This window comes from Lichenostomus cassidix, chromosome 4 (genome assembly GCF_008360975.1).
Source record: "Lichenostomus cassidix isolate B80296 chromosome 4, HeHo_3.0, whole genome shotgun sequence".
Lineage (NCBI taxonomy): Eukaryota > Metazoa > Chordata > Aves > Passeriformes > Meliphagidae > Lichenostomus > Lichenostomus cassidix.
Window position 1 is genome coordinate 4,131,577 of NC_139484.1, and position 25,511 is coordinate 4,157,087.

The following is a 25,511-nucleotide window of genomic DNA, read 5'->3' on the forward strand; positions in this document are numbered from 1 at the left end:
GGTGGACTGGAGTTTAAGAGACTTTCAGACAAAACTCTTTCACTGGATATTGCAGATACCAGCCTCAGGAGTGCTGTGATTGCTCCTAAGCACCCTAGAGAAGCTTCATTTCTAGAAGTGACACACGCTTAAATATTGCTCCCTCTAAGTAAACAATCTCAAGATGTGCTCCTCCTCACTTGCAGGTTGTCAGATGAAAAAGTAAAAAAATAAAAGAGACTTTTTCCTTACTTTAGTTCAGAATTCAGGTAAGGACTAATGTGCCAGTGACATTTTGTCAACCTAAGTGCAAATGGTCAGTCGCACGACAGTGTGGATTTAAGTGATAATATGACATATAATATGGCTGTAAAGTTGTAAAATTAAAAATAAATTCAAAAAGGGAGAAAACCAGGATGTGCTGCACTTCCTATCTGTAGGTATCTTGCTCTCCATTAATATACAGAGTGTGCCTCTGAGAAAGACCAATATGATGAAGTGGAATTACTACTTGGAAAGTGATAAAAATTGCATAAAGCAAGTACTGCATATCTAAGTGTACTAAACAGTTCCTTGGAAGAACATGTTATAATTTAAAAGTATATGTAATAGTTTTGAAGCAGTGGAATTATTTTTACTATGAATTATTCATCTCCTGTACTCATCATGTAAAGGGGTGATGACTTCTTTTATCAACAAAATACTTTTTATTGACACTAAGAACAGCATTTAATTGAACCTCTTTCCCCAATTATCGTCAGAAAAGAGTTTACACTTGTGCTTTGGAGAAATGTTTTAGGAAGATTTATCAGAGCTGCAAAAAAAGCTGTCCATGAACTAATGGAATTATACTATCTTTGAATTCTCTCCACCAGAACTTAGAATGGTCACTAATTCCTTTCTTTGCTCTTTTGGTGTTTGCAAAGGGGTTCACTAAAGCCTGAATTGATATAATTATTGGCTTGGATTGTTAGAGATTTAGGCCAGATGGCTATGGGTTTCTAAAGTCCCAGTTGCTTGTGTTAGCTTTTCTAGTTTGCCTATAGGGTTTGGGGATCAGCAATTTGAAAGGGCTGCAAACTTGTAAAACAGTATTATTCATGGGGGCAGAATGTTCATCAGCGTGACCCAGTACTAAATACATTCATTATGGGCATTTCTATTCTGCACAATTTGCCACACGGTGCTAGTTTGTGGAAGAAAAAAAAAGGAGACAATGGCTTATAAAATGCTTTTGAATGCTTAAAAAGAAGGAGAGTTCACACTGAGCCTCCCTTGCTTTCTTTTTCAGCAAAAACCTTCTTAGTGACTTTGGCTGAGCTCTGCTGAGAGCAAGTAAATCAGGAAAATAAGAGATTTACTCTTTATATTTTTGGACATGCTGTGGGGGGAACATATGAGAGGGAGAAGAGCAATAAAAGAGTGATGGTATTGTTATGGGCAATCCTAATAAACAAATGGACAAAGCTAGTAGAAAAACAGAGAGAAGGATAGCAAGCCTGTGGATAAAATGGTAAAAGCATGTGTAAAAGGGAAGTAGAAGTCACATAAATAGATACATTTAAAATGAGAAGCATGCATCAGCTTCCATGTCCTGAATGCAGCCTGAAGCTCATGCATGGATCTGTAACATTTCTGGTGTGCACAAAATACATGCTTGACTCAGTCCTAAGATTATATTTTTGTGTGCAAATGTGTGGGAGTGTAAATAGTTTTCTGCAACATCAAAGAGGGGAGGAATTTGTCACTTTCGAAAGACTCTGTCTTGTGGCTTCTTTTCCTTTAAAACACTTGGCATGGAGAAGGTGTGCTTAGCACAGACTGTCACGGCGGAGCATGAAGTGCTGTTTCAAACAGGATGAAAAAGATCATCTGAAGTAGCACTGGAACAGCAAATAAAGCAGCTCAGAGACAATCGCACACACCAACACACGGGAGGAACGGGGCTCAGGGAGAGGCAGCTGCGCCGAGGGCAGAGATGCTGCGAGAGGCAGCCGGGGAAGGACCGGAGAGGCCAAAATGTTTCTGACTTGGGAAGAAGCAGGACAGGTTTGTGGAGTGGAGGAGCCCACGCTGGGTTTCGGGCAGGAGCAGCGACACTGGGGACATGCAGGTTGTGGGTAAACAAGCAGCGAGAAGACGCTCTTGCGGCACACATAGCCAGACATCACCCCCAGCTCCTTTACTAAGCAAACCCACCCAAAAGCTCCCAGCCAGTTAAACAAGGGGGGAACCGAAAAGTATGTAAATAAGGAGCGCGATCTCGCGGCAGGAAGGGGAGGAATGAAAACCACAAAACCCCGCTTGAAACTGCCATGAAAATTCGGGGGGTGGGGAGCAGAGGGGCTGATTTAAAGTTGCCCATTAGTCATTGGAGGCCCCCAGCCCCCATCCTTGGCTGGCCGAGGGTCCTCCCCACTCCTCCCGGTCCCGCCTGCCTCCCTGCCCGCCCTCCCCGGCTGATTGGCTGCACCGGGCTCGGCTCAGGCCGGCCAAAAGCTTTGTCTGGGGACTTGGAGTGAACTTGCGGAGGATTTTAGGCTGGAGCCGGCGAGAGAGGGTGTTTAGTCCGGCGGAGAGAGACGGGAGGACGAGCTGCGGCTGCATCCCGCCGGCTCCCTGGATGCTGACGGCGGGAGAGGAGCACCCTGCCCCGGAGCATCTCAGGCTGCAAGAGGAGCGCTGAGTCAAATGAGAAAACGTGGATTGCCTGCAGATTCTATCTGGATGTCCCGGCACGGTGTGTATAAAAAAAAGCAAAAAGTTTTCTGATCTGTAAGTTATTAATACTTGGCTGGCTAGAAAAGGCGTTTTCAAGTTGGAAAGGACCAGATGTGCTCCGGGTTTAAGGTACCGACGGAAGGCAGAATAATTGCTTTTTAACATACTGGGAGAAATTAATTGCAAAAACTTACAAATGCATCGAATCGGCGGTAAAATGCACTTTCTATTGATTTTTGCACTGATCATAATATTTTGCAATAATGCTGTGCTGGGCAAGAATTTGAAATACAGGATTTATGAGGAGCAGAGGGTTGGATTGGTAATTGCAAGACTATCGGAGGATGTTGCTGATGTTTTATTAAAAATGCCTAACCCTTCCTCGGTTCGGTTTCGAGCCATGCAGAGGGGAAATTCTCCCTTGCTTGTAGTCCGTGAGGATAATGGAGAAATCAGCATAGGAGCTAAAATTGATCGGGAACAACTGTGCCAGAAAAACTTAAACTGCTCCATAGAGTTTGATGTGATCACTCTGCCCACTGAACATCTGCAGCTTTTCCATGTTGAAGTTGAAGTGCTGGATATTAATGACAACTCTCCGCAGTTTTCCAGAGCTCTTATCCCTATTGAGATATCAGAGAGTGCAGCTGTAGGAACGCGGATCCCTTTGGACAGTGCTTTTGATCCAGATGTGGGAGACAACTCCCTCCACACTTACTCCCTTTCTGCAAATGACTTTTTTAGCATTGATGTGAGAACTAGGACTGATGGTGCTAAGTATGCAGAGCTGGTCGTGGTTAGAGAGCTGGACCGCGAGTTGAAGTCGAGTTACGAACTTCAACTCACTGCCTCGGATAAAGGGGTGCCTCAGAGATCTGGGTCATCCCTCCTGAAAATCAGCATTTCTGATTCCAATGACAACAGCCCTGTGTTTGAGCAGCAGTCGTATATTATCCAGCTCCTGGAAAACTCTCCCATTGGGACTTTGCTCATCGACCTCAATGCCACTGATCCAGATGAGGGCGCCAATGGGAAGGTCGTGTACTCCTTTAGCAGTCATGTGTCTGCCAAAATTATGGAAACTTTTAGGATAGACCCAGAAAAAGGTCACCTGACCCTGCTGAAGCAAGTGGACTATGAAGTAACTAAATCCTACGAAATCGATGCTCAGGCTCAGGATATGGGGCCAAATTCTATTCCAGCTCATTGCAAAATTATAATTAAAGTTGTGGATGTGAATGACAACAAGCCTGAAATTAACTTAAACCTGATGTCCACAGAGAGAGAAGAAGTAGCTTCCATTTCTGAAGGGTCACCCCTGGACACCTTTGTTGCCCTGGTCAGAGTGCAAGACAAGGACTCTGGTGTGAATGGAGAGATAGTTTGTAAGCTCCATGGGCATGGCCACTTTAAACTTCAAAAGACTTATGAAAATAACTATTTAATCTTGACTAATGCCACTCTAGATAGGGAAAAGAGGTCTGAATACAGCTTGACTGTAATAGCAGAGGACAAGGGAACGCCAAGTCTCTCCACAGTGAAACACTTTACTGTCCAAATCAGTGATGAAAATGACAACCCACCCCGCTTCCAGACAAACAGATACGAGGTTGTTATCTTGGAAAATAACTCTCCGGGAGCTTACATCACATCAGTCACAGCCACAGACCCAGATCTGGGCGACAATGGGCAGGTGACGTACACTATTTTGGAGAACTCTATTTTTGGAAGTTCTATAACAACCTATGTGACCATTGATCCCTCCAACGGGGCAATCTATGCCCTGCGGACCTTTGATCATGAAGAAGTAAATCAAATTTCCTTCATGGTCCAAGCCAGGGATGGAGGGAGCCAGCAGCTCGTCAGCAACACCACAGTTGTACTCACCATCATTGATGAAAATGACAACGCCCCTGTCATCGTGGGGCCGGTGCTACGCAACAGCACGGCAGAAATCTCAATCCCTAAAGATGCTGGGATTGGCTTTCTTGTCACCAGGATAAGGGCTACAGACAGAGACTCTGGCATGAACTCTGAACTCAGTTGCTCCATAGCAGCTGACAAGGAAAACAACATCTTTGTGATGGATCCCCAAACTTGTGACATCTCCATCAATGTCAGTGTGGAATCAGTTCCAGCAAAACAATGGGAGTTTTTAGTGATAGTCCAAGATAAAGGCAGCCCTCAGCTTAGCACTAAAGCTCTTCTGAAATGTACCATTTTCGAGCATGTTTATTCATTTTCAAGCACCGAAGCAACTTTGGTAAGCCAGCCCTCCCTGGACATCTCCATGATAACGATTATATCCTTAGGATCTATTTGTGCCGTGTTGTTGGTTATTATGGTTATCTTTGCTACGAGGTGCAATCGAGAGAAAAAGGACACCAGATCTTACAACTGTCGTGTGGCCGAGTCAACCTACCAGCACCATCCCAAACGTCCCTCCAGGCAGATCCACAAAGGGGACATCACACTGGTGCCGACAGTTAATGGCACTCTGCCCATCAGGTCTCACCACAGAGCTTCACCATCATCGTCCCCAGCCCTGGAGAGGGGACAAATGAGCAGCCGGCAGAGCCACCACAGCCACCAATCACTGAACAGCCTGGTGACCATCTCCTCCAACCACGTGCCCGAAAATTTCTCCCTGGAGCTCACCCATGCCACGCCGGCCGTCGAGGTAAGGTCCAGACCTTGTTTTTGCACATCCATTCCTGCAGGCCTTCCCTCTTCCTTCCTTGCCTTCCCTCTCCCTCTGTAGCTCCATCTGAGAAAGAGTGCCTGAGTATTTAGATTCAGAAACATTCCAGTAAACTCTTTCATTAGTGGGGGTGGAGAGCTAAAAGCTTAAACGCTGGCACAGTTTGAGTACATCTGTTGTAATATATGATCACAGAATTGCAAACGTTGGGACTCCCCATCTCAGTTTTTACTGCAAATGCTGGGTCATGGCTTAAATAAATGAGAGCTGTGTCCTGGTAACTCTTTACATGTAATGCAAGGCCATTTTGTTTTGAATTAGGATCCTGGAATGGTAAAGCCTTGATTCTAATATATTAAACAAAACAAACTCCACTTGTCTTTAATCGCTTGCTTTACTTTTTAATGAATTAATTATTATGAGTTCAGAGGCTAATGAACAGCAGTGCACTTCCTCATTGTACAGAGTCTTCAGATGTTTCCTGTGTCAGACACTACACCACCAAATAATCTGTTGTACTGCATTATATATGTGCAGGAATTTGATTTAATTAAATCTTAAAAGAGAAAAAATAACCCACAAACAAAGCAAATTTGTGGTTTTACAGCTAGGATCTTGAGCTTTCATTCCAAGGAATCAGTCTTTTCACCTTTTCTTCAGCAGGTTTCTCAGCTTCTCTCGATGCTTCACCAGGGCCAGTATCAACCAAGGCCAAGTTTTCGAGGAAACAAGTATTCCAGAAGCTACAGGTAAGAATCCAGACTGTTCTGCTACATATGAATGCCATGGATCAGAAAATACAGACGTGTATTTTTAAACAAAAAGTGGACTGCAACATACTCGAGATAATGTAGTTGTCCACAATTCTCTTTACAGATATGCCCTACAAGATATGGATAAATTCAGCTTGAAAGACAGTGGCCGGGGTGATAGTGAAGCTGGAGACAGTGACTATGATTTGGGGAGAGAGTCTCCAATTGACAGACTTCTTGGGGAAGGATTCAGTGACCTTTTCCTTACAGATGGGAGAATTCCTGCAGGTAAGAGCACAATGGAAGCTGACCAGTTTATTTACAGTACTGCCTGGCTGTCACTTTGATGAAACTACTACCGAGAAAGCAAAAATTCTTTAGCTTTCAAGTCCTGTGAAGTTTCAAGAACTTTCAAGAGAAAGTTCAAGAAGAATGAACTTTCAAGTTCCTTCCCTTTTTACTCTGTTTCATGATAAATACTGAGTTGAAGCCTTGACATATCTAGTAAAATGAAACCTCAGGCACAACTGCAAATCTACCCAGAGCAGTGCCTACTTTTTTTGTTACTCATGTTATAAGCTGGCTCCAGATTCCCCCTAAAAGTATGGTCTGCTCTAAGTCCTTACACTTTTAATGACTGGGTGGATGTTTTTGCAAAGCCAGGCAGCTGTGGTTTGTTAAAAATACAGTGAACTATAATCTGGGAGATAGGTTTTCCAGAGTGGATTTGATCCATATGATACAAAGTTTTACCACTTAGAAATTGAGTATGAAAGTGGACTAGAAATATGGATGGAGAAGAAAGAAAAGTGTTTTTCCCACTGAAAAATGAACTTGAGTGGCAAGGGAAGGATCTAAATGTGTCCCAGATTTGAAATCTTGCAACCCTCATTTGTAGAAGAAAGAGCTTGAGAGATACAATTTAGAGGCAGAGGGCACAAAAGAAAAAAATTAGAAAAGGGTGAGTGGCGGTAGGATAAACACACATATATATATTCATGTGTATGAAATACTGCTTTTAAATTTATGCCCAAATAAAAGTTGAATAAAAGGTCATGGGAAACCATGCTTAGTATAGATAGAAGAATTTTGTAATTACTTCAATAATTATACAGCCTCTGGTTGTACCGTAGATCTTGTTCTTGCTTCAGATCATATTTAGTTTTCTCTGTTTAACCAGAGGGCCAGATAATTTCAGTAGGGTTCACTGAACCAAGTTTATAAATTTAACAAGTTTAGTAAAGTAATTTTGTACATGGGGTCCCCTGGCTTTGGGGTTTGGTGCAGCACATGGCCCTTCTAAAGTGACCCCCATGTATTAACCAGGGCTGTTATGCTAGGCAAGACTGAACACCAAAAGTTCAAATTGTTTTTCTTACACATTTTAACTTAAAAATTTCCTGTGCATGTTTTGCTCCAGTCTAGGTCTTGTATCACACACCCAGCCATTCACTTATCTCCTCAAATGTGCTCAGAACTGGAGGCCTTGAAGAGTTACTCTGTTTTCAGAAACTTTAACCTAAATATGGAGTTCTAATATATTTTTATCCTCATCCTCCCTAACTCCTACTACTCATTCCTCTGCCAGCTAGCAGGAGGCATGTCTCATTCTCTGCTATGCTTAGCAAGGAGGCAGGGAGGGATCTGCTGGAGCTCTCAGTTGCCTGGGGAACTTCAAGTGCAGTGGTGTTTGCACTGGCATCCAACCCTGCTGCTGCCAGGGAGGACAGATCCCTTTACAGTGGGCAGACAGGAATGGTTGTCCTCTTAGCTGGCTGAAATGCCCATGACCCATTTTCAGCTCTTGCAACTCCCTCTCTAAACAGGAAGCCAAAGGATAGGATTTCCAAAAATGCCAGGCTAATTGCATTCAAAGTAAGGAAAACTCCTCTAAGTGCAGACAGAACTGGGTTGGGCTATCCAGATTGGCATTTAATCTCACCCAGATGTCCATTTACTGCTATGCATGGCCTTAATCCTTCAGATGAATCTGTTGAACCAGTTCAGATGAGACCTGAGCTGATCTGCAATCCCAGTATATGAAAAGGAAAAGAAAACTTTGTGAAGGTTTCCTGTTCTCCATTTTGAAAGTTTTCTGAATTGTCAGTCTGGACACAGGCAAAAATGCTGTGGGAAGTTCCTTTCAGTTTGTCTGTTTAAGGTGGAGCAGGAAAGGAATGGAGTCAGTCCCTCAAAACTCCACAAATTACATAATCAGAAAGTTCAATAACTGTGTTTGAAAGACTTGTTTCTCTTTTTAAATCTTAACCAACAAGCTTTAAGTTCTGGGGGGGGGGGGGGGAAGAAAAAAAAAGAAAAAAAGAAAGAAAAAGAGAAAGAAAAAGCTGTTGTGCATCTGGATATTTTTTAATTTATTGCTGATTTAAGGACAGATTGTGTCACCATTCAGTTATTTCAGAGTATGTTTTGATCTTATGTTCAGAAACATCAGAATTTAATATCTTAAAACAAAACCATTCCTGATAACAACAGTTACAAAACTGACACTAAGACAAACCTCACTACTAATGAAATGCTAGACCACTGAAAGTATCTAATGAATTTAAAGGAGAGTTAAAGGAGTCTTCTTAATTTGAAGTGTACTCCTCACCTTCTGGGGTGACTTGAGAACTGGTCATGGATCACCTAGATGTCTTTTGACACTTCTACCTCTTGGGCATTTTGTGTAAAACATCATACATAGGAACAAAGCACTTGCAGGCATTTCAGTCATATTAAAACTTCAGCCACTGATATATTCTAGCTTGCTTTGTTTTTTGAAACTTCTGGATCAGCAGTTATTTTGCAATATATTGTGCAATGTCCAGGCTGCAGTCTGAGCTCGTAATCTTGAAAAAATTCATACCGTTGTGTGCATGACATGGGGAAAGTTTATACTCATAGGAATGGAAAGGCCGTTAGGAAAGCAAACCATATGATAGGCTGTGTAAAGTGCAAAAATAAATAGCGCTGACAGTATGAGAATTGGACTTTATAAATCCCTGGTACATCCTAAATTGAAATACTCTGTTCAGTTCTGCTTACACCACTACAAAAAGATTTTTTGATAAACGGAGTGGATCCAGAGCCAGATGAGAAATGTGTTGAGGGAGCAGGGAAAGCTTCCAGGGCATGACTGCAAACATTTCTTATGCACTCGATATAAACTGAGAAAGAACAAAAAACTCTATTCTATGTGGTGTAATCTGACCATTAAGTGATTAGGGCAGGAGTTTTTTATGGTCAAAATATGCATAATGCAAAGCATCTCTCATTTCGGAAAACTGCCTTTTGAAGTTTGTGCCTCAAACCCATCATTGGCCCCAGGAGCACCCAGGTCTTCTCCAGCAGACCTGGCAGGCATACAGACACCCAGCCTGAAATGAGGCTTTGCATCCCATGATCTGCTCCCTTTGGAGTGGAAAATATGGCCTCTCTCCTGGCACATCCCTCTCTGCAGGTCTGTCAAATTGGGCTTTGCTTGTCTCTGCTTCCAGGAGCCGTTCCCAGACCTCTTGGAATGTTTGCAGAGGACTCCTGCAGTGCCCCTTTGTAGGCCAGTTTGGACCAGCATAGCTCTTAGGGCTGCAGTCACTTGCCCCATCTTATTGCTTCTACCTGACAGACATCAATAAACCAAGAAGCTGAGAGAGTAGCTCTGTTGTCTTTTGCTCTTCTGCCCTCATTGCTGACCTGGATTCCCATCTGATGGGTTAGAGCCCTCCTTAGAGCTGTGCCAAGCTCTGAGCCAGCACAGGCCAGTGACCTGAGCCACAGGTCAGGTCAGCCTCAGAGCTGCAAGTGCACCTGAGAGTAGAAATCTGGTATAAACACCAGAGTCACACAGGCTGGGAATTAGGCCCTAGGTATTCTGATACTGGACTAAAATTGAACTGATTTAGTTTAAAAGGTAATATGGCAGTGGATCACCTTGAGTGCAGCATACACCTCATTGTCAGCAGAAAGGAGTTGTTTAATGGAAAAGGAGATCCTTCTGCATGTTATTGCTCTTTGTTCTTTATTTCCCCTGTCCATTTATTCGCACTTTATTGCTCTGATATGCCTCACTAGTTGCATGCGGAAGACTTCTCTAAAACTCAAGTGCTTGGAAGTAAAAGCATCTTTCTTTTATTTTGTGTTTTTTTAATGAGCTAGAACTGTACAGAGAGATTGAATGGCTTCAAGCCGCAAGTGCTTGTTTTCCACCTGGGATGTACATGTTTATCTTCACCCTTATTTAAGAGATTGCATTACTGCCTTACATGATCTGCATTGGTTGTTCTCATTCTTGGCAATGGAGCTACCAGACCATTTGTATTTGCCACCTTCCTGCACACAGGAGGGTAAACCAAGCCCCAGATTGGAACATCCCCGGGGAAGTTCAGTCCTGGTGTCAGGAATCCGTGTGGGTGCTGTGTGCAGCAGGAGGGGATGCTCACTCTGCCCATGTCTCTCTTGCAGCAATGCGGCTGTGCACGGAGGAGTGCAGGGTCCTGGGCCACTCTGACCAGTGCTGGATGCCACCACTGCCCTCTCCCTCCTCCGACTACCGAAGCAACATGTTCATCCCTGGGGAGGAGTTCCAGTCACCCCAGCAGCACCTGCAGCAGCAGCAGCACCATCAGGGCCTCGAGGAGGATGCCCAGGCGGCCGATGCTGGTGAGAAGAAGAAGAGCTTTTCAACATTTGGCAAGGACTGCCAGAGTGAGGAGGAGTCGGGGGACACCTGTACCTCCTCTCTCCTCTCCGAAATGAGCAGTGTCTTCCAGCGCCTGCTGCCTCCCTCGTTGGATGCCTACACGGAGTGCAATGAGATGGATCGCTCCAACTCGTTGGAGCGCAGGAAGGGACATTTGCCAGCCAAGACTGTCAATTATCCGCCGGGGGTGGCAGCCTGGGCAGCCAGCACGCATTTCCAAAACCCTGCCAGCAATGGGCCCGCTCTGGGGACTCACTCGAGCGCGCAGCCTTCGTCCAAATGGCTGCCAGCCATGGAGGAGATCCCGGAGAATTACGAAGAAGATGATTTTGACAACGTGCTCAACCACCTCAGTGATGGCAAGCATGAACTCATGGATGCCAGTGAGCTGGTGGCAGAAATTAACAAGCTGTTGCAAGATGTCTGTCAGAACTAATTGTTTCAAAAGCCTATTTTTCCATATTTATGGAAAACTGGAAGGGAACAAAAAAGGAACAAAAACTAGACTGAGAAGAACTGGCATTGCCAATTAGTTGCATTTATCATAAATGTGTCTGTGTATGTTGAATATTAAAATACTGTATTTTCATATGTACACAATGCAAGTGTGATTATCTTTATCTGTATTTTAAAAATACATTTGTACCTTATATTTATGTGTAATTTAACAAATAAATTTTATTTTTGTACACCCACAGCAAGCATGTTTTCCTAAATGTATATAGATGGTACCACCCTTGTCAAACTTGGAGCATTTTTGCCACACAGGCATGTTAAAAAAAAAAAAAAAGGACAAAAAAAAAAAGGGATACTATTTTCCCTTATTATTTCTTTCAAATGTTTCAAATACAAATTCAAAACACTGAAAAAGTTAAGCAAATGTTAGTTTCAGTAAATGATCCAACACCTTGTTGCAATGTTTTATTCTTATAATAAAGAATTGTAACTCCCATGAAACCTAAATTGTCCTTTTTTATTTTGATGCTTTTGGTCTGTAGAATCGTTTTCTCATTTAATGAATGGATTACTTCAGGCTGAGGTCTTCCTGTCTTTGGCACATAAGTGTTTTCCCCAGTGAACAAATCATGGAATTCAGTGATGGGTCTTCCACTGTGATCTCTGCAAAAAAATGTAAATTTGTAATGCTGTTGTTATGCTGCAAAGCCAGTTGAAGTCAGCAGTGTATACTTGAAAGACAGCAATAAAATCAGCTTTTCTGACCTCAAGCTGAATTCTGAATTTATGTAAATACAAAAATTGCAATGAACTGCTTTATCTTTGTAAATGACACTAAAATAAAAGGAATGTTTCATCTTGCAGAAAAACAGCTATATTTTGCCTCCGAAAACAACTATATTTTTATATTAGCTGTATTCTCTGTTGTAAGTGTGCCTTTTATTTGCAAAGTAGTACAGAAATGCTTGAACTTCCTAGAGGATAGTGAACCTGCAGGTACATTTGCTCAGGCTGAATCCCATTCTTCTGTAGTGGTGCTTCTCTCTGTCCTGAAGCTCTGTGATTTATATTCTTGTGCCAATGCCACTGAGGGAGTGATGTATCTAATATTGCTCAGATAGAAGTCAATGTGGTCCTTTTAGTTTCTTGTTTCAAAACCAGTTTTGGTTAGCCTGTCACACATAAGGAGATCTTTGTAGTAGTAAACAAATGGATTTTCCAGTTGAGAAACATGGGTGGTTTTTGAACCCCTCGTACTCATTTCAGGAGTGCTAAGAGATAGCCATAAAAACCTGTATTTTGGGCATGTATGCAGATGCATATTTTTATCAGATACATATCTTTTGCCAGAACTGTGAAAAGCTGTTGGAATAATCCAAGTCAACCTGAGCATAAAACCAATACATTTGTTCTGGAGAATTGCACTTGTAAAGTACCTTAAATTTTTTTAAAATTATACAAAAATTGCTGCTTAATATTATCCCCAAAAAGGAGGAATTTTGTTCAGTGCATAAGCTTCATTTGTTCTGTTTGTGCGCAAGGAAACATTAATCTCCTTATTGGTTTCACACTGCTGTAGATGTGGCATTTGAAGATGTGCAGGCATTTGTTGACAGCTGAACAATGGAGAGATTCTGAACTTGTTTATGCATCAGGAGCTCATGCTGTGTTTTAATGGTTGGAAATACCAGGACCTCACTTTGGGAGATTTCTTACAGCACCTTGGAATGCCAACGGGACTTCCGTCTCATCGAGCTCCCACCTGTTATTGAGAGGAAAAAGTTGTAACACCTCATTTATTAAATATTTGACACCTCTTCCCTGTTTTTTCCCTTCCTTCCTGCTAATAGGCTAATAGGTTCCAAGAGACTCACCTGGGTCCCATTCTCGCTCTCCCCCTCACTCCAATGGCTCGGCCAGGAGCAGGCAGCTGTTCTATCAGTGTTCTTCCTCTTTTGGCTCTCAGAGTCGACCTGGGACTGACTTTATAGCTGTGCTGCCAAGCCATATCCAGCTGCTGCTGGCAGGAGTCTTTGGATCCTCCTCCTGCTTTGTCACCTTGGCACGATGAGAGCTGCCAATGGATCCCTTTGCCAGCACATGGCTCAAGCTGCTGAGCCCTGCAGATCAAAGGAAGTTGTAAAGTTCAGAGTACTTTATGTGATACTCTCACAAGCCTATTAGGGGAGCTACGTAGAGGTGAGTTCAAAAGTATTTACGAGTAGCACAGTCTGAGAATATTTATCTGTCAAATTTAAACATACATTGGGTGTGATTTTCATGGGCCTTTTCCTAAATTCCGTTCTGTTCAATATCTTTCATTAATAATTTGTAAACTCAGTGATTTTTCTATCCCACTACAGTACCAGGTACTGCTGTTGTAGGAGGAATGGCTGGTGCAGATAGAATAGCCGCAGTGCTGAAGTGTCCTGAAAGGAATATGATGTGAACTGACAACAATTTAAGCATAAGGTGGTTCCAGCTGGGTTTCTAGTGATCAAATGGAAGTCTCAATAAGCAGCAAGGTCAGTCTGCAGGGAAGGACAGTGGGCTGCAGGTTGAGCATAAGAGTTGCCTTGACAAATGTCTTTGTAAAATGCAAACCTCAGACTGGAAGCAGTAAGGAAGGTGCCATCAGTCTCTCAAGTAATCCTTCTTGCCTGTTCAGACCTTTTACACAGCAGTGTATGCGCATTTGGACAGCACACTTGCATTTCATTCAGTCCATGTAAACTGCTTTCTTTATGCTTCTTTCTCTTTTTCCTATCTTTCTTTATACGAACTGTATACAAAATCTGTGTATATGGTGAGTCTAGAGCAAGTGAGCCTTGGATGGCTCAAAGTAATCAGAAATTTTCTCTTCTCTCTTGCAGAACTTTGCAGTAGGAGTAGGGCTGAGATATAGCTGTGGGCTTTGTGAAGTCTTTTTTAATAAAATATTGACATGATTTGGCCCTGGCTAAATGCCAGGCACCCAGGATGTCTGCTCTCTCTGCACTCTCCTGCCTCAGCTGTGCAGAGGAGAGGGAGAAAAAACCAAACTGTTAAACACAGGACTCATGAGTTGAGATCAGGCACTGGTGGGAGGATGCACTGAATAAGAGAAACACAGAGGAAAACTTAAAGTTGCAAAATGATTTAATAACCCAAGAGTTTATCCACTCACCTCCCTCCCTGCTTCCAACCAACAGCACGGGCAGGGTGCAGGGTAAGGGGTTTTTTCTCTGGTCAGTCCTTTAGGGAGAAGAGTCCTCTGCTTAACCATGGGGTCCCTCCCACTGGAGACAGTCCTCTGGGAACTTCTTTGGCTTGTGTCAGAACGATGAGTTTTCATCCTGAAGACTGACATTTCACATCCAGTGTATTGTACCTGAGATACTATCTTGATGCCAAGGGTTTTTCTAGGCCTAATGCTCTTTGGACTAAGGGAGGAGCAATGCTTTTTGTGTCGAGGGAGAAAGTAATGATTTTTTTCAGACACCACAAAATGTTGTTTGTTGATTTTATCTTGATAAACAATAGGATCCAGTTATGTGGTGCCCTGTGGGATTTTGGGTTAGTCCAATTTTAGGATCTCTAAAGAGTTTTTGAACTTAGCCTAAAGAGTAGGGCCTGCTGGAGAATCCTGAAACAGTAGTGGATGAGTTCAGGGTGTGGGTTGTAAACAGTTTCAAGGAGGATCTTTATGCTTTAATGATATTAATCAATTGGTCAATTTTTGCTTGAAAGTCTTGTCTCCTAGAAAAATAAATGCCTACACCTGTATAGCGAGAACATCCATGGGTGGTGTCACCCAAATTTGTATTGGTCAAGGGTTTTTTGGGGGGCACTTGTGCTGCTTTGTAAAGGGAAGCTCAGGGTTTCCCAGTTTCCCAGAGATGTGTCTGCACTGTGTGTCTCATGGGGCTTTGGGTTCCTGGGGCCATGCTGAGATCCCCAGCTGGGGTGGGGATGGCAGGCCGGGCTGGCCTGTGATGCGCTCTGGGCTCTGTGACACACAGGGGCCATGTCACAATGGGGACAGCTATAAAAGGCCCCATGGAGTGCCGCTGCCCCAGTAGAGCTTGGGCAAGCGGTAAGTGCACACGGGGTGGGAGGCAGGGCTGGAGGAGGGCTGGGCAGAGGCCGTGGAGCCTGGGGTGTGTGTTGTGCCCCTGCACGCAGGGCCAGCCTGGGGCAGCAGCGCCTTGCTCATGGTGCTTGCTGGGGCAGCGCTGCAGGCCTTGCCTCCTGCCAGCTGCCCTGTCAGGGGACCCTGTCCTTGCTGCTGCCACATCCCTGTGGCTCCTGTCCCCACTGGCTGCCTCCATGGCGGCCCCACTGAAGCCTTGTGTGTGTGTGTTCCTGCAGACCATGGCTGTCCTGGCGCTACTTTTGGTGCTCGTGCAGAGCCTGCTCCAGTTCCCCCAGCCAGCTGGGGATGGGCTGGATGAGGCCGCGCACCGGCGCATGCGGGAGCGACGGGAGCTGCTGGAGCGGGAGATGGCTCGGCTGCTGCAGGAGCTGGAGCAGGAGCCCCTGGAGCAGCAGGACGAGGGCTGGGGAGCCCTGCTCTCTGCTGCCCTGCAGCACTGGCCTTTCTTGCTCCTTGCCGGAGTGCTGCTCCTCGTGGGGCTGTGCTTTAGCCTCAGGAGAAGGAGCAGTGAAGCCAACAGCAGCGGCAAGGAACAGAGCTCCTGGAAGTTCTTGGGAGAAGAGAAGGGAAAAGACCTGGAAGAAGACCTTTTTGATTTAAAGGAAGATGGAGAGATGTGACTGTGGAGGCAGGCAACAGCAGCACAGGAAGTGAAGGTGAAGGCAGTCCTGTGGCTTCAAATGAAGGAGAAGGTGTTGATGCCAGTGAAGGAAATGCAGATGTGAAGTTTATCAAAGACAGTGAGGTTAAAAATGAAGAGGGCCTTGATTCCCAGAAAGGTGTAGGTTGGAGCGAGGGGAATGGGCCAGGAGACAGCACTGGGGAAGGAAATGTAAAGGAAGAACATGGCAATGTTGGTGGAAATACAGAAGGCCTGGATGAAGCAAATGAAGGAGAAAATGAGGATGTGAAGATGGAGCAAAACAAGAATGCTGGGAAGGAAGAAGAAGGAGATGGAAATCAAGAACAAAGCAGTGGTGCAAATATGAAGTTTGGCAACAATGTTGATTTGAATGAAGGTGAACATGAAATAGATGGAAAGGAAGAAAACACAGATGTGAGGGAGCAGGATAGCAGTGATGCCAGTGAGCAAAGGAACAGTTATTGGGCTAAGCAGGAAGATGACAGTGATGGTGGAAAGGCAGTAGGCCATAGTGGGTTTTCTGCAGCCAGGGAAGAAAACACTGATGCTGGATATGAAGAGATCAGTGTTTCAAACAAGGATGAGAGTAATGGTGATGGGAATGTGAAAGCTGAGAAGAATGAAGCAAGAAAAGAAGACGAACTGGGCAGTGTGGCTGCAAGGGAAAAAGCAAACAGTGATGGTGGCAAGGAAGGAGCTGGAAGAGGTGAAATGGAAGCGGAAGAAGATGCCCATGATGTTGGTAAAAAGGGTAAAAAGGGAGGGATCCTTTTGGTGGATCGCATACAGGGGCCTGCTGAGGATCTGGAGAGAGGATGCTCAGTGACAGCTGAGCTCATGGAGAGCTTGACACGTGTCTTGGCTGACAGTGTGAGCAACAGCTTCTACCCGGTTCCTCAGGCAGCCATCGGGGTGGGCAGTGCCTTTGAGGGTTGGAGTCCCTGTGAGCGGGATGTAGTCTACCACATGCTGGTCCCGCTGAATCCCCCACCGGGGCACGCCTTCCACCTGGAACAGAGCAGGGCAGGGCAGGTGGCAGCAAGGACCTTCCGTGTGCGGGTGGAGCAGCTGTGCACATGCCAGAGGGAGCAGGTGGGTGAGAAGGTGTTGTGCTTCGTGCACCACCCAGAGGAGGAGCTGAGGCAGCAGCAGAAGCCCAGCCTCCTAGCTACCCTGTGCAAAGGCTCCTACCTGGATGAGAAGAAAACTTCCCGCTGGTTCTACCAGCTGCTCAGATCCTCGTGGCTGCAGTTGCCTGAGTCCCACTCCTGGCACTCAGTGTTTCAGCCCTGCAGCAGGTCCTGCCGGTTGCAGCTGAGCAATGGCCAGAAGAACCTGACGGTGGAGCTGCTCTTTGGGGTGCGCCAAGGCGACTCCGACATCTTTGTGGTCAGCCAGCCCCCAGAGGCCCAGAAAGGCAGCTCCATCACCTCTGTGAGCAGCCAGCCCACCAGGGCCAAGTTGATGCCAAGCACAGCGTGGCTGCAAACATACGCTGTGGCAGAGGCCAAATTCTTCCAGCACATCACAAGGCAGATGCCCTGTAAGAATTTGCACCTGAAATGCCTGCAGGTGTTCACCTGCATTCTGAAGGGCACTGGTTTCTCCATCTCCACCTGGAAGGCTGTGGTCATTCACGTGCTGACCACCGTCCCACCGTCCCGTTGGCGCAGGAGGGAGTTTGAGCGGCGGCTGTGGGACATCATGGCGTACCTGCGCCGCTGCCTGCAGGTGAAACGGCTGGAGCACTTTGTGCTGGGCAACGAGAGGCTTCCTGCGGAGATTAGCATTCCCCCAGAGATGAGAACAGCGGAGCCTCTCAATCTCCTTGAGCACCTGGCCCGAGATCTGGCCGCCCACGGTCAGGCCATGCGAGCGTACGGTCACCTGCGGCTTCGCCTGTGGATGCTGCTGTGCAGCCACTGAGAGGAGTTCCCTGCCCAGAGCTGAGCTTGGAGAGCTCCCACCCCACAGCAGCCATGTCAACACTCCCTGGTTGGTGCATCTGTCACTGGCAATCCTCAAACTGCTTTCCTGCTCCTGAGGAAGGAAGCTGCTGCAGCGGCACGAGGATTCACTGTGCAGACATCTCTGAGTTTCCTCAGCCTTCACCTTCCAGATACAACAGTGCTGTCGCAATGTTGCCGTGGCCTGTGAGACAGAAAGTGGATCCACCTCTACATCACAGAAGACTGAACTAGACAGAGGTGTATTGGTGCACCTCAAAGACCAAAAACCTAGACTGTTAGGGAATGTTTGTAGTTTATAGGGATCTGTAGTTTGACTGGTTTAGTTAGGATGTAGTTTTTCTTAGTTTAGGGAATCACAAGAGATAGTTTTAATTCAATTTAATTGGGTAGGGAAGTAGGTAGTCCAAGTTTTCATGATAGGGACCAGATATCATTTCTTCAAGAGTCATTTTAGTATTGTCTGTGTATAACTATTTTACAAAGTTACCCTTAGCTGAGGCAATTCGGCTACCCTCCTGTAGTCGCTTGTCTGCTTTTTAGTAATCTCTAGATATCTGTGTTTGAAAAAGCAATAAAAGGAGAGAAATTTCTCAAATTGCCTGAAAAGTGTCTTTCTTTACATTCTTAGAGTATGTCCATCCAATGCTGGTATCTCATAAAATGACTATGTGTCTTGGGGTGATGTTATGATAATCCTGTTTTCCCTATCACTTGCTTGTTCAGAACTCTTTCCACCTAGAAAATTTTTCTCTCAGCTGAGACAATATCTGCCTTAAATAGCGATTGTGTCCAGCAGTCACATCTTGTTATTGCACTTGTGTAGTGCTTTAGAGCAGGGTTCTTAATTTTGCCTTGTGAACTCAACCAGAAGTCATGGTAGTCAAAAGAGCTATAATATTAATTAATCCTCCTGCTGTCATTATAAAAGTTCCCACTTCCCACGATTAGTCACACAAAAAAACAAACCCCAGCAAGTGGAGTAGAAAAGAAAAAAGATTTGAAGACTTTCATGTGTGAGTTTTTTCTAGTTTTTTTCTTTTCTTTTAAATTAATACTTTGTATGTTTTTGCAAATGTTTTGTAGTTGCGCGAAATCTACTTCAATTTCTGTTGAAATATACATCCAATTTAGGTACTAAGAAAGTAATGTGGAGTTTGTGAGATTAAACTATGCCAAGTCCATCTACTTTCTCCCTGTGTTGGGGTAATGAGCCCTGCAGATCAAAGGGGTGCTGTAAAGTTCAGAGTACATTATGTGACACTCTCACAAGCCCATTAGGGGAGCTACGTAGAGGTGAGTTCAAAAGTATTTACGAGTAGCACAGTCTGAGAATATTTATCTGTCAAATTTAAAGACACATAGGGTGTGATTTTCATGGGCCTTTTCCTAAATTCCGTTCTCTTCAATATCTTTCATTAATAATTTGTAAACTCAGTGATTTTTCTATCCCACTACAGTACCAGGTACTGCTGTTGTAGGAGGAATGGCTGGTGCAGATAGAATAGCCGCAGTGCTGAAGTGTCCTGAAAGGAATATGATGTGAACTGACAACAATTTAAGCATAAGGTGGTTCCAGCTGGGTTTCTAGTGATCAAATGAAAGTTTGAATAAGCAGCAAGGTCAGTCTGCAGGGAAGGACAGTGGGCTGCAGGTTGGGCATAAGAGTTGCCTTGACAAATGTCTTTGTAAAATGTAAACCTCAGATTGGAAGCAGTAAGGAAGGTGCCATCAGTCTCTCAAGTAATCCTTCTTGCCTGTTCAGACCTTTTACACAGCAGTGTATGCGCATTTGGACAGCACACTTGCATTTCATTCAGTCCATGTAAACTGCTTTCTTTATGCTTTCTCTTTTCCCTCTCTTATATGAACTGTATGCAAAATCTGTGTATATGCTGAGTCTAGAGCAAGTGGGCCTTTGTCACGGTCCACTCGTAAGCAGACGCGTGATGGTTCATACCAGCTATGATCTCAGAGTGCAAAAAGGAAAAGAAAACACAAAATGCAACAAGTCAAGGGAGTTAAATTTCAATCCAAGGGGGAACTTTATTAATTTGGCCTGTAAAGCGGCCTGCGATAGAGAGAGAGAGAGAGAAAATTGGGAAAAGATGGGGAGGAAAAGGGAAGGAAAGGGGCTATAGCTACCACCACGGGTCCACAGACGTCCGGCGTCCCTGGAGTCCCGTTCAGTCGGCGTTCCTTGGCCTCTGCAAAGATCGATGTGATCTTTCGGTGGGGAAGATCTTCGGAGTTCAGCCACTCCAAAGCTGTCTTTTATGCTAGTCCATACACCTGGTCCCTCCTTGCCAGCCGCCTTTGCCCCCCCTTAATTCTCGTGGAGATTTGCCAATCTCCACTTGGCAGGGTCAGGGGAGGAGTGTCCGAGGCATGGTCGGCAGGTTTTTCACAATGGGTGTCAGGGCAACGGGTGCAAAGCCTTCGTCACATACCCGCATTGGCAGGCACAAGGCCTTTGTTCTGTATCAGCTCAGGCAGGTGCAAAGTCTTCGTTCTGTACCACCTTAGGCAGGTACAAAGCATTCGCTCCGTATCAGCTTTGGGTAGGCACAAAGCATTCGTTCCGTACTACCTTAGGCGGGCACGAAGCATTCGCTCCGCACCAGCCTTAGGTAAGTACAAAGCATTCTCTGCATAAGTCCTGCACCTGTAATTTCTGATGAGAAATGTTGAGACAGAACTCAATTCTTGGATCGACCCTTACAGCCTTGGATGGCTCAAAGTAATCAGAAATGTTCACTTCTCTCTTGCAAAACTTTGCAGTAGGAGTAGGGCTGAGCTATAGCAGGTGGGCTTTGTGAAGTCTTTTTTTAATAAAATATTGACATGATTTGGCCCTGGCTAAATGCCAGGCACCCAGGATGTCTGCTCTCTCTGCACTCTCCTGCCTCAGCTGTGCAGAGGAGAGGGAGAAAAAACCAAACTGTTAAACACAGGACTCATGAGTTGAGATCAGGCACTGGTGGGAGGATGCACTGAATAAGAGAAACACAGAGGAAAACTTAAAGTTGCAAAATGATTTAATAACCCAAGAGTTTATCCACTCACCTCCCTCCCTGCTTCCAACCAACAGCACGGGCAGGGTGCAGGGTAAGGGGTTTTTTCTCTGGTCAGTCCTTTAGGGAGAAGAGTCCTCTGCTTAACCATGGGGTCCCTCCCACTGGAGACAGTCCTCTGGGAACTTCTTTGGCTTGTGTCAGAACAATGAGTTTTCATCCTGAAGACTGACATTTCACATCCAGTGTATTGTACCTGAGATACTATCTTGATGCCAAGGGTTTTTCTAGGCCTAATGCTCTTTGGACTAAGGGAGGAGCAATGCTTTTTGTGTCGAGGGAGAAAGTAATGATTTTTTTCAGACACCACAAGATGTTGTTTGTTGTTTTTTTCTTGATAAACAATAGGATCCAGTTATGTGGTGCCCTGTGGGATTTTGGGTTAGTCCAATTTTAGGATCTCTAAAGAGTTTTTGAACTTAGCCTAAAGAGTAGGGCCTGCTGGAGAATCCTGAAACAGTAGTGGATGAGTTCAGGGTGTGGGTTGTAAACAGTTTCAAGGAGGATCTTTATGCTTTAATGATATTAATCAATTGGTCAATTTTTGCTTGAAAGTCTTGTCTCCTGGAGTAATAAATGCCTACACCTGAGTACTGGGAACATCTATGGGTGGTGTCACCCAAATTTGTATTTGTCAAGGGTTTTTTGGGGGGCACTTGTGCTGCTTTGTAAAGGGAAGCTCAGGGTTTCCCAGTTTCCCAGAGATGTGTCTGCACTGTGTGTCTCTTGGGGCTTTGGGTTCCTGGGGCCATGCTGAGATCCCCAGCTGGGGTGGGGATGGCGGGCCGGGCTGGCCTGTGATGCGCTCTGGGCTCTGTGACACACAGGGGCCATGTCACAATGGGGACAGCTATAAAAGGCCCCATGGAGTGCCGCTGCCCCAGTAGAGCTTGGGCAAGCGGTAAGTGCACACGGGGTGGGAGGCAGGGCTGGAGGAGGGCTGGGCAGAGGCCGTGGAGCCTGGGGTGTGTGTTGTGCCCCTGCATGCAGGGCCAGCCTGGGGCAGCAGCGCCTTGCTCATGGTGCTTGCTGGGGCAGCGCTGCAGGCCTTGCCTCCTGCCAGCTGCCCTGTCAGGGGACCCTGTCCTTGCTGTTGCCACATCCCTGTGGCTCCTGTCCCCACTGGCTGCCTCCATGGCGGCCCCACTGAAGCCTTGTGTGTGTGTGTTCCTGCAGACCATGGCTGTCCTGGCGCTACTTTTGGTGCTCGTGCAGAGCCTGCTCCAGTTCCCCCAGCCAGCTGGGGATGGGCTGGATGAGGCCGCGCACCGGCGCATGCGGGAGCGACAGGAGCTGCTGGAGCGGGAGATGGCTCGGCTGCTGCAGGAGCTGGAGCAGGAGCCCCTGGAGCAGCAGGACGAGGGCTGGGGAGCCCTGCTCTCTGCTGCCCTGCAGCACTGGCCTTTCTTGCTCCTTGCTGGAGTGCTGCTCCTCGTGGGGCTGTGCTTTAGCCTCAGGAGAAGGAGCAGTGAAGCCAACAGCAGCGGCAAGGAACAGAGCTCCTGGAAGTTCTTGGGAGAAGAGAAGGGAAAAGACCTGGAAGAAGACCTTTTTGATTTAAAGGAAGATGGAGAGATGTGACTGTGGAGGCAGGCAACAGCAGCACAGGAAGTGAAGGTGAAGGCAGTCCTGTGGCTTCAAATGAAGGAGAAGGTGTTGATGCCCGTGAAGGAAATGCAGATGTGAAGTTTATCAAAGACAGTGAGGTTAAAAATGAAGAGGGCCTTGATTCCCAGAAAGGTGTAGGTTGGAGCGAGGGGAATGGGCCAGGAGACAGCACTGGGGAAGGAAATGAAAAGGAAGAACATGGCAATGTTGATGGAAATACAGAAGGCCTGGATGAAGCAAATGAAGGAGAAACTCAGGATGTGAAGATGGAGCAAAACCAGGATGCTGGGAAGGAAGAAGAAGGAGATGGAAATGAAGAACAAAGCAGTGGTGCAAATATGAAGTTTGGCAACAATGTTGATTTGAATGAAGGAGAATATGAGACAGATGGAAAGGAAGAAAACACAGATGTGAGGGTGCAGGATAGCAGTGATGCCAGTGAGCAAAGTATCAGTGATTGGGCTGAGCATGAAGATGACAGTGATGGTGGAAAGGCAGTAGGCCATAGTGGGTTTTCTGCAGCCAGGGAAGAAAACACTGATGCTGGATATGAAGAGATCAGTGTTTCAAACAAGGATGAGAGTAATGGTGACGAGAATGTGAAAGGCGAGAAGAATGAAGCAAGAAAAGAAGACGAACTGGGCAATGTGGCTGCAAGGGAAAAAGCAAACAGTGATGGTGGCAAGGAAGCAGATGGAAGAGGTGAAATTGAAGTGGAAGAAGATGCCCATGATGTTGGTAAAAAGGGTAAAAAGGGAGGGATCCTTTTGGTGGATCGCATACAGGGGCCTGCTGAGGACCTGGAAAGAGGCTGCTCAGTGACAGCTGAGCTCATGGAGAGCTTGACACGTGTCTTGGCTGACAGTGTGAGCAACAGCTTCTACCCGGTTCCTCAGGCAGCCATCGGGGTGGGCAGTGCCTTTGAGGGTTGGAGTCCCTGTGAGCGGGATGTCGTGTACCACATGCTGGTCCCGCTGAATCCCCCACCGGGGCACGCCTTCCACCTGGAACAGAGCAGGGCAGGGCAGGTGGCAGCAAGGACCTTCCGTGTGTGGGTGGAGCAGCTGTGCACATGCCAGAGGGAGCAGGTGGGTGAGAAGGTGTTGTGCTTCGTGCACCACCCAGAGGAGGAGCTGAGGCAGCAGCAGAAGCCCAGCCTCCTAGCTACCCTGTGCAAAGGCTCCTACCTGGATGAGAAGAAAACTTCCCACTGGTTCTACCAGCTGCTCAGATCCTCGTGGCTGCAGGTGCCTGAGTCCCACTCCTGGCACTCAGTGTTTCAGCCCTGCAGCAGGTCCTGCCGGTTGCAGCTGAGCAATGGCCAGAAGAACCTGACGGTGGAGCTGCTCTTTGGGGTGAGCCAAGGCGACTCCGACATCTTTGTGGTCAGCCAGCCCCCAGAGGCCCAGAAAGGCAGCTCCATCACCTCTGTGAGCAGCCAGCCCACCAGGGCCAAGTTGATGCCAAGCACAGCGTGGCTGCAAACATACGCTGTGGCAGAGGCCAAATTCTTCCAGCACATCACAAGGCAGATGCCCTGTAAGAATTTGCACCTGAAAAGCCTGCAGGTGTTCACCTGCATCCTGAAGGGCACTCGTTTCTCCATCTCCATCTGGAAAGCTGTGGTCATTCACGTGCTGACCACCGTCCCACTGTCCCGTTGGCGCAGGAGGGAGTTTGAGCGGCGGCTGTGGGACATCATGGCGTACCTGCGCCGCTGCCTGCAGGTGAAACGGCTGGAGCACTTTGTGCTGGGCAACAATAGGCTTCCTGCTGAGATCAGCATTCCCCCAGAGATGAGAACAGCGGAGCCTCTCAATCTCTTTGAGCACCTGGCCCGAGATCCAGCCGCCCACGGTCAGGCCATGCGAGCGTACGGTCACCTGCGGCTTCGCCTGTGGATGCTGCTGTGCAGCCACTGAGAGGAGTTCCCTGCCCAGAGCTGAGCTTGGAGAGCTCCCACCCCACAGCAGCCATGTCATCACCGCCTGGTTGGTGCATGTGTCATTGGCAATCCTCAAACTGCTTTCCTGCTCCTGAGGAAGGAAGCTGCTGCAGCGGCACAAGGATTCACTGTGCAGACATCTCTGAGTTTCCTCAGCCTTCACCTTCCAGATACAACAGTGCTGTCGCAATGTTGCCGTGGCCTGTGAGACAGAAAGTGGATCCACCTCCACATCACAGAAGACTAAACTAGACAGAGGTGTATTGGTGCACCTCAAAGACCAAAAACCTAGACTGTTAGGGAATGTTTGTAGTTTATAGGGATCGGTAGTTTGCATGGTTTAGTTAGGATGTAGTTTTTCTTAGTTTAGGAAATCACAAGAGATAGTTTTAATTCAATTTCCTGTAGGGAATTAGGTAGTCCAAGTTTTCATAATAGGAACCAGATATGTTATCATTCCTTCAAGAGTCGTTTTAGTATTGTCTGTGTATAACTATTTTACAAAGTTACCCTTAGCTGAGGCAATTTGGCTACCCTGCTGTAGTCGCTTGCCTGCATTTAGCAGTCTCTAGATATCTATGTTTGAAAAAGCAATAAAAGGAGAGAAATTTCTCAAATTGCCTGAAAAGTGTCTTTCTTTACATTCTTAGAGAATGTCCATCCAATGCTGGTTGCTCATAGAATGACTATGTGTCTTGGGGTGATGTTATGATAGTCCTGTATTCCCTATTGCTTGCTTGTTCCGAAAGCTTTCCACATAGAAAATATTTCTCCATGCTGAGACAATATCTGACTTAAATAGCAATTGTGTCCAGCAGTCACATCTTGTGT

The 25,511-nt window shown here is 46.1% G+C and overlaps 3 protein-coding genes and 2 pseudogenes across 4 annotated transcripts; all 5 read left to right on the forward strand.

Moving 5' to 3' along the window:
• Nucleotides 1–1,986: 1,986 nt before the first annotated feature.
• On the forward strand, nt 1,987–12,078 carry PCDH18 (protocadherin 18). 2 transcript variants are annotated; one of them, XM_085057662.1, is made up of 4 exons: nt 1,987–5,380; nt 6,062–6,150; nt 6,278–6,441; nt 10,615–12,078. In XM_085057662.1, exons 1-4 carry the CDS (start codon nt 2,897–2,899, stop codon nt 11,286–11,288), a joined length of 3,411 nt encoding a protein of 1,136 aa, XP_084913788.1. In that variant the 5' UTR covers nt 1,987–2,896; the 3' UTR covers nt 11,289–12,078. The 2 variants fall into 2 exon arrangements, with proteins under 2 accessions (XP_084913788.1, XP_084913789.1); XM_085057663.1 differs by having other exon boundaries at nt 1,991–5,380; nt 6,065–6,150.
• Nucleotides 12,079–15,661: 3,583 nt separating this feature from the next.
• LOC146437717 (uncharacterized) lies at nt 15,662–16,432 on the forward strand (annotated as a pseudogene).
• On the forward strand, nt 16,429–25,286 carry LOC146437718 (inositol 1,4,5-trisphosphate receptor-interacting protein-like 1). The gene is made up of 2 exons (XM_085059854.1): nt 16,429–18,454; nt 25,097–25,286. Exon 1 carries the CDS (start codon nt 16,429–16,431, stop codon nt 18,010–18,012), a length of 1,584 nt encoding a protein of 527 aa, XP_084915980.1. The 3' UTR covers nt 18,013–18,454; nt 25,097–25,286.
• LOC146437719 (uncharacterized) lies at nt 22,307–23,077 on the forward strand (annotated as a pseudogene).
• On the forward strand, nt 23,074–25,098 carry LOC146437720 (inositol 1,4,5-trisphosphate receptor-interacting protein-like 1). Its single transcript, XM_085059855.1, has one exon. It carries the CDS (start codon nt 23,074–23,076, stop codon nt 24,655–24,657), a length of 1,584 nt encoding a protein of 527 aa, XP_084915981.1. The 3' UTR covers nt 24,658–25,098.
• Nucleotides 25,287–25,511: the final 225 nt, after the last annotated feature.